This window comes from Lepisma saccharinum, chromosome 8, assembly GCF_977018435.1.
Source record: "Lepisma saccharinum chromosome 8, izLepSacc3.1, whole genome shotgun sequence".
NCBI lineage: Eukaryota > Metazoa > Arthropoda > Insecta > Zygentoma > Lepismatidae > Lepisma > Lepisma saccharinum.
Window position 1 is genome coordinate 80,923,684 of NC_139236.1, and position 9,075 is coordinate 80,932,758.

The 9,075-nt window shown below is 36.5% G+C and overlaps 1 protein-coding gene across 6 annotated transcripts in view; it reads right to left on the minus strand.

Moving 5' to 3' along the window:
- The window catches only part of LOC145991202 (uncharacterized), a 72,171-nt gene extending 66,945 nt beyond the window's left edge, over nt 1-5,226 (minus strand). For 4 of the 6 annotated variants that reach the window (XM_083127099.1, XM_083127100.1, XM_083127098.1 and 1 more), the window contains exons 1-2: nt 5,072-5,226; nt 1,535-1,613 (exon numbers count right to left, since the gene is read on the minus strand). In XM_083127099.1, the coding sequence (XP_082983225.1) occupies nt 1,535-1,613; nt 5,072-5,113 (121 nt within the window). In that variant the 5' untranslated portion in view covers nt 5,114-5,226. Of the gene's footprint in view, nt 1-1,534; nt 1,614-4,717; nt 4,828-5,071 lie in introns of those variants that run through there. The other 2 variants (XM_083127101.1, XM_083127102.1) reach the window with 2 other exon arrangements.
- Between the last annotated feature and the right edge of the window lie 3,849 nt (nt 5,227-9,075).

Here is a 9,075-nt window from a genome sequence, read left to right on the forward strand (position 1 = left end):
TAAGGATCTATTGTTCCATGAGAAGGAAGATACAAGGTGGAAACGTGTGACAAGATTGAATGCATTTCAAAGCATGAGAAGGTAGTTTCCATTAACGCTTCCTGAGAAATCACGATTTCAAATCGGAAATTTTGCTCTTTGTAGAATATCCTTGAAGGAAAACCTGTACTGTACGCTCCTTCGTAGCGGAGCTTTTAGTACAGACCGCTACCACACCAGCGTGTCCCAGGTTCGATTCCAGGTCAGGGTGTTACTTGTCAGTTCTTTGCGAGTTCGATTTCATCTTCATCTCATCCTCACCGTCGCGACGAGCCAAAATTAGCTGAAAATCGACGCTAAATAACAAGAATCAAATCACCACAACTTCCATCAACGTTAACAACAAGTTTAAATTCAGGCTTGGACATTCCTTTGCCTTTACTCTCGGCATCACGATCATTGGAAGTTCCAATAAGCAGGATGTGGAAATTTTTACTTCGTTCTGTGCTCATAGTAAGTGGTGCGCAACGCGCGAGTGAACTTAGCAGAATTGGCGAACTTTAGGAACACGACAAAGCAGAATAATTGATATTTCAAGATTTATTTTGGTGATATTCTTGCATGCGTAAAGAATATTTTACTTGCATGGTTTGATGAACAAGTGAACTCAAATTATATGGAGCAGGTGAGTTTTGGAGAGCTTACTTTAGTTTTATCTTCAGGATCTTCTTCACTTTTAACACCGAAAGCCTAGAATCGTCCCCAAAATATCGTCTTTCGCCTCAGGGAATCTTCATGTTGTGTTCAATGACAGTCTTTTAAAACATAACAAATTCAAAGTATTACATGACTTCCAATACACAAATGTTTGGAAACAAGGTAGTCTATTTTACATGCAAGCTTATACTCTTCTCTGTTGTGAAATATATTTAAATTAGCTGATTTTATCTGTCCAAAATAATAAACAAATCTCACCCTTTATACGGAATTAATAAAGCTAGGTAACTTGTAGGTATTTTAATTATTAAAGTAGAAGTAAAATGGGAATGATTGTGTATTTTACAAACTTTATGCAGTGACATCTGTTTGAAATAGCTTCAACTATTTAATTATCTTATATTTCATAATTGATTCTATGGATTAAATTTGATTCTTGCAACAATTCTCATTCAAACATGATTGAGCAAGTGGTTGACTTTCGACATTAACGCCGAAGTTCTCAGGTTCGCCCATCAATTTCCTTTAATCGTCACTCATACTTATCGTATCAATTATGCGAAAATGACAAGAAATACAAATACATATGCCCTATCCCAGGAGTCTGTGTAGCAAGCGAACGAAAACAAGTCCTCTGCGCAAGTAGTGACTTGAGAGTGCTCGGCCAGTGAACGCGTGAAGGAGGAAACGCAGCTGAGTCTGCCAGCCATTTGCAGCGGCGCGCACTGATTTGCTCCGCCCACTCTCTTTTTCCTCTGTCATAAGGACGTAGTATAGTTCACCATACTAATAGCAATTATTATTTTCTTTTTTGTAATATTAGTTGCTTCGTACTTACGTTCTGTCGACCGTTGACCAGAAGGACTCGAATTCTTGTCAATTATAGAGATCTGGGTCGCATCAGTGAGGAATATCATCTGGTGATACAGAAAATATTTTTCAGTACAAATATGTTTATTTTAGAATGAAATTGAAATACAAGCATTCTGATTTGACACGCTGTAACGTGTACTATAACTACAACATAAACTCTCTTATTTGTTGAAATGTTGCCGTCCCAAGGATCTGGTGGCGCAGGCATGGGTGGACTGTAGGTACTTCTCAAATTTTGGATGAGGTACAGTGCCTTCCTGAATATGTAAATCCAATTTTTAGCCCCCTCAAATGATTTGACAGACGCAAGTTTCTGCTGTTATTTTCTAATAGCTTAACACACAAGTTTGTATTGTTTATAAACATTATCTTCCTTTGCAAAATAATTCAAACCACTGTAAACTCTACGTATTTGTTCACTTGATCTGTGCTCTTTGAAACAGCTTTCAAGGGGATAACAATTGTTTAAAACAAGTGTGAAACGATGGAATAAGATGAAGTTTAGTTTGAGGAAACCAGGCTGAAAGCTAATGCCTGCCTGCAAAGAATGTTACAATTTAATAAGGAAGTAGTCCATTCGAGTTACGATGTAAATATACTTCAGAAGAGTATACCACAAACCTTCTCCCTTTCAAAATTTTCAAATGGATTTTTTTAAAACTAAATACTGTCACAATTGTCACAAAAGAATTTGTCGAAATTTTACTACTTTTGAAATTATACAAATTACAAAACCATAAGCAGAACTTATATTTTTTACCATTTTATGCACAAATAATTGCATTGAAAATGTCATATTATCAGATAAATTACGTATTTCAATTATTCTGTGATCCTACACAGCCAATTTTATTTTTAACTTGGTATCATGAAAATTATTATTCTTAGGTTTTTTTTAAGGGTCTGAAACGTATCACTAAATGCGCCTCAAATTTAATTAGAACGAAAACGTCAATTTTTTAGAAACGCAAAATAACTAAACGACGGATTGAAATACTCCCATCGATATATGTCACAGAAGGTTATTTCTTCAGTTTTTTACCGAGAGAGCAACACAGATTATTTTCAGAACTTTGTCAGAGTGTTCGGTAAACTATATTTAAACCACCATTCCCCCTCTCTCTCCAGATGGTCTTCTAAAATTCTAGACGAGAACACAAGGTCCTCCGAGACTTGTTGAGACGAGACCGAGATAGATCTCTGTAACGTCAAAACGAGACGATACGTAATGTCCAAAGCATTTGATCTTGATCGAAACTTTGCTACTTAAAATGAATTTACATTACTATGAAACTTATTAAGACATGCCAAGCTAATATCTTGTTGATTTTTTTTTCAAATAAGTCGTATATTTGAATATATATTCTTTACATGACTTCAATATATCCACATTTAAAGGACAGCTTTTAGATTTCGATCCCTCCCGCCATACGGAATTTTCTGCAGATGCCCATGCTTCAAGGGAAAGACACGACATCACAGAGGCCATGCAGAATTAGTCTTTGTCGATTCTGAATACTATCGAGCAGTTTTCCGCGATTTCAATGCGGCTATAAACTATCTAACGATAGTTCCTTCTTGCAGACCGCACTTAGTGTCCGAGCACGTTCTACAACTCATGCATGGCGCCTCTGCTGAACGAAGTGCGCATTGTTTGGTTCAATTATGCGGATATGCAGATGTTTGTTAAATGCTAAGACTGCGATAAAGAAGATCATTGGATGCGTAGGAATTCCAACAGATATATTATTTGCAGTTTCGGACGTTGCAATTTTGTAATATAATTATCAAAGAATCGAAGGTTAATGCCTTGAACTAGGAATTGTTCTGTTACAATAAGCGGTGACATGCTGATTAATATTGCATCATACATTTATAGCCAGGTTCTATTCGGTTTGACGAGAGGAAATAAAAATAAAACTCCGTAGTGTATTGTTTGCAAGAAAGCTATGTAATGAAACCCAGACTATATGCTTTATCCATTAATTGTACGATTTAATGCTCAACAATTGTGAAAGTACGATTTCATTTCGATTACAACCCACTTTTGCTGCTGGCATTATATGATAATTTTTACAACAAACTTTGAATATGTTTCATGAAATTATCTAAAGGGTTAATTTCTGTATTCCTGATTATATCGGGCCTCAGCGCCTTGTAATTAAGAGACTCTGGGTTCGATTTCTGGTGTGTGGACATTTCAGCGGATCAAATTTAAGTAGTAGGTCAAGTCCTAGTTAGTCTATCTCAGCTTACATTACTGACATGGAACGCCAGAGATTTTTTTTTAAATGTACGGTCCGTTGAGGGACTTCGACATATAGCTATGTTTAGTAAGATTTTGGTAGCCCAAGGTGTCTACCAGTCAAGGAAAAAGTCAAGAAAGTAAAAAAAGTCAAGAAATAATGCTGGTTCTCAAGAATTTTTGCTATTTTTTACATTATAGTGAATTTACATTCTTACATACCTGCACTAGGATTTGTTAAAATTGATTATTTGGAAATCTAAAATTGTATTGAGTTGTGGTTAAGATTTGTTCACCTTGTTTCTTAAGAATTGCATTTTTATGTGTGTGAAGTTTTGTAAAAATATTAAATAAAGTAATGTGGCCATCCAGGATGAAGTCTGAAGCATTCATTTTTACATATATTAATAATTAAAGCAAGTCTAAATCTCTTGTTAAAGTACAGCTTCAGTTTTCCTTGTGGTAGGGGTTGTTCATTGAATGCAAATACTATCTATTTTCCTAATTTTGCAACTATACCTAAGTAGGGGGCGATTAAATAAATGTTAAGAAAAAGGAAACGAAGATCAAGAAAAAGGAAGGAAAGTTCAAGAGAAAGTCAAGAATTTGGGATTTGTTATTTTGGTATACACCCTGTAGCCAGAATACTTCCATTCCCGTGACTGATAAAATGCGACAACAATACATTGAGGCACATTATTGTCATCGGCAACTATTTGCATTACACAGGTTTTGATATTCTTGTATTTTAGAATATATTAAACTTCAGAAGATGGTAATTTCAAATATGGGCAATGCCCAACGTTGTATTAAAAGATTTAGTCTTGTTTTCGTAACTATGGCACTTACAAACAGCTAATTCCATCCGCCAATATTAGAGTAACAAGTCTGACTCATATTTACCTTTGTGCACAAGTACCAAATCAGTTAGTTGTTGCTTGGAAGTTGAAGGCACACTTTAGTTCAATCAATATGTTCAAAACGATAGCTCACGTGATGTAGAGTAAGCTCATATCAGCAGCCACTGCGTAAAAAAGGCTATGAATTGACCACCAATGATGGAAAACATACATGTTTTCATTATGGTTCTTCTGCACAGCTTTACACCATACTTAAAACATTGTTACACCTTGATACTTTGTTGTTTCTTTACTCACCTGCGCTTATTTCGTACTTCGCTTCGTTTGTAATGAACCTTAGCACCCATACAATTTCCTATTAAAGCAGCTTATGTACAATAAAGCACTGATCCCTTACCTGCGAGAGAGCCAAGAAGCAACGCATCCATGTTTGCTTCATGTTAGTGCCCTGCTATCACACTGACAAAGAAAGGATATGAGACGACGTTGTCTTTACTTAGGTCATTCAGTGATGGCCATGTGTAACCTTGTCATGCAACACTTGAGTTTATTTTAATGAAAATCTACTTGAAGAACAATAGCTGAAACATTACTTCCAGATCGTAAAGTTCCCATGTTGAACCTTTTGTGTCCACTGTCATTTCTTTTATTGGGCCATAAACTGGCTGCATTGTACAAAACCTGTTTACACTACTTCGCTTATACATCCTGAACATGGTTGTAAAAAATGTGACATCTTCGTGCTAGCTTTAGCACAGAAAAATGTATACATTACAGAAATCCCATTGACTTGTTTTCAAGCAATACTTCTTCAAAGAATTAATAAAGAAAGCGTTTAAACCTTTAGTAGTCTCTGAATAGTTTATGTTCAGTAATACGTCTTTTACTGCCAATTTCTTTAGGGTTCTTTGGGAGTTTTCACAAAAGAAGTTTTTGAAAGGGCATTTTTAAAAAAGCACAATGCAAATAGGTCTTGTTACGTTTGATTTTAAGCTTATTGCACATAAATTTAGTATTAAATTCTTCAAATAACACGCGGTTTATTCTGCAGCAGCAGTAGGTATGTGGACTTTGAATGGACCGTAATGGTAAAATGGAAAATCAGGTAAATAAATGCTCATTGTAAACAAAGTATAATTTTACTGCAAGTACTGAAGTTGGAAAGGACAATTTACCTCGGTGGTAGTACCAGAAATGGCCGTCATTTAGTGCGTACTTCAAAAGGTTGTAACATTTCAGATACTTTGCCTGTAGAAGTCTTTCATACTTTGTGTTGATCATTCAGCAATCGTGTTGTTACAAGGTATCAAAGTTGCTATTGTTCAATTTCGCCTTGAAACTAGAGGAGTGTTAACGTACGTCATTCCTGAGCATTTGAATACTTTCTCTCTGCACTATTATACACTACACTACACTTTTTACAGGAGGTATAATTTAATAACTAATTTGTGAGAATCAAAACAAATGCTTTTCTACAAGAACTACGGGTATATTGATGTAGTGGTGTTAATAAGTGACAAGTGAGGTTGAACGTTGCCCGTTCAATAATGGTCTTATTGTCCTCTACGTGTAACATGCAGTGAAGTAAGTGGGTACTGTACTGGTAGCCTGTTATCGTTTTCAATTGTTTCTTCCATCAGCTTAGTGTTGCCGTTAATATTACAGTTTAAATATTCTAATTTAAGCTGACGCAATGCTAAGAACAATTCTATATCAATCGTCGTAATGTTAAAGAGGTTCTCTCGGCTTATAGACCAGGTGAGTTCTGTTGAAAATACAGAGCTCTCGAGAGCTAACGTCATTCTTATCTTCAGGGAATGAAGTGACGTTTTCACCCGAAAAATTCGGAACCTTCACCAGAGCTCACCTGGTCGATAACCCGACAAAAACCTAATCAGGCGAGTTTCAAGATGTACTTCAGTCATCTTAAGTGGTGAAATACGAAGCGTGCGCGGCTCGGAGTTCAGTTATCGATGAAACCTGCAATGTTACTTCTGCTATGTCTTCTGCATGGTGAAGAATTGTGACCCCATTATCTGCATTATAATGGATTTCGATGCAAGAATATTTCCTATGTTTATCCAAAGTGGTTACGTTCCTGAACTACATCTAATGGCTCATAAATATTTAATACATCATATGTTAGTTCATATTACGAATACTAGAAAGACTATGACAGTGAGTGTTTTTCTGTGTGTGTTTTGACAAAGATAAACGTTGGTTATTGTTTGCTTTGTTTGCGGTGTGAACAGTTGCCATACCGAAGCAACGAAATGTAGAGGATTTACGTTCTTGTAATTTACATGTGGATGTGTTTACAACAAAGGTGCAATCAAAGCTAGTACGTATATACAACAATACTGTGCAAAAGTTATATTCCGATGACATTCAAAATATCTTGACATTTCATGAAGCCTATATGAACAGTGGAGAATAATACTGCCATAATCTTCATATCATAACTTTCTTCCAATAGTCTTCCCGATTGAACATTGACCAATGGTCTCCTCTTTACAGTTGTAATTAATGGGGCAAGTCCCTATCACGGCAATTTAACATCGGTGGCAATTTACAATTGCTTCGAAATTGATTATGTTGCAGACATCATTATCAGAAAAACAAACTATTAATTAAAATTTCAATTTATGCCTCAATTAGAGCCACAACGTTTTGTTGGTGACGCCATATTTCCTTCTTGCAATGTCAGGCAATTGAACTAACCTGAATAGCTACATATGTTAAAATATACAAAACGGTAATTTTGCCTGTAGCATTAGATGGTTGCGAAACTTGGTCCCTTGTAAGGGAGTATTTGAAAAAAAATCCTTAGAAAAATATTTGGACCTAAAAGGAATGAGGAGACAGGTGAGTGTGTAATTTATATTCCTCTCCAGATATTATTAGAATAATTAAATCAAGAAGACTTAGGTGCGCAGGCCATGTGGCACGAATGGGAGAGGAAAGGCGAGTTTATAGGATTCTTGTTGGAGAACCTGATGTGTAGGAAGGCCAAGACGAAGATGGAGGGATAACGTTGAGATGGACCTAAAAGAAATCGGTAAGGATGTAAAAGATTGGATTGATCTTGCTCAGGATTGGAACAGTGTTGCTGCAGCCATAAACCTTCGGCTTTAAGAAGGCTAGAGAGTTAGTTAGTTAGAATTAATCTGCCTAACGAGGCTGAAAAAAAATAAAGTTATCAACAAAATGACGGTTTGACACTGAAACTGAAGTACAGTGATTTCGTATGGAAAGTTTCGTGTCTCATGTTAACTTCCATCGTTACATGTGACTGTGCTTGGGTTTTTGTTATTGTAATTGAAGTATCACGATACAAGAATCGTCCTTTTCATCTCTTCATGTCTTCACTGCCTAAATTAAAGGCAAGTATGTATTTCTTAAGCTATATACGAGAGTTGAACCTATTGCAAATTGAGTCCTCTTGTTCACAGCTGGAGGAGTAAGGGTAATTTTCCGATGACACAAGGGTTCTACTGTCAAATATGTAACTATTAAGTTGAGAAAGAGCCAATATATTTACAAATCTACCAAGATATCTGTAGTTCTTGACCTTGAAGCAGTATCGCTGGTGTCGAATGGAAACCCTCGGTTGTGATTACAGCTTATTTTATTGAAAGTCAAATCAGGACTTTGCATGTTAGGAAGTGGTTGTGTTATCGGAACGTTTAGATGTCTGACACAAATAACTATAATGTGTATGGACACAAGAACGTCCACAGATCGATAAAACAACAAGGAAGTGGAACGTTACTTTACTGAAATATTTAATAAAGAGGGCCTCACTGAAACAGACATTATTGAGATAAAAACAAAAGATGTTCTGGACTGGATCATTAAGGAGAGGGCTGGAATACCACAATCGTGACACGACAAATTGTACAGCCGTTGGAGATCTCTAAAAAATCTCTGAGGAAACTGTCGGCTGAACTTGGAAGCCCAAAGACTACCATGCTGACTCATGAAAACAGACTACATCTGAAGTTCTCTAGCCCCGTGTTTGTCAGTGAGCTTATTGATGTTGAACATCCGGAGAGCCACATACAGACCTTGTGGATCGGTACCTTCGTAAATTCTCATTCTCAAGACATTCGGAGCAATCTAAGGTTGAAAGAAAAGGGCATGTAATCAATCCTTCAGTTTGCACATCGTGCCAGTGCAGAAGTGTTTTGGTGGCATAGTGGTGCACCTCGTGTACTGAGATCAAAGGCTCTGGAATTATGCGACAATCCCCCGCCTTTCCATCAATAAACTCCAGAATTACAACCGGTGCACTTCGATTTTCTTTTTATGGGAGATTTCCTTCACGGTAGATTTACACCAGAAGCAAGAGTTTAAAAGGAAAACACGCTTAATTTACAAGGAAACGGCAGATACGGCACG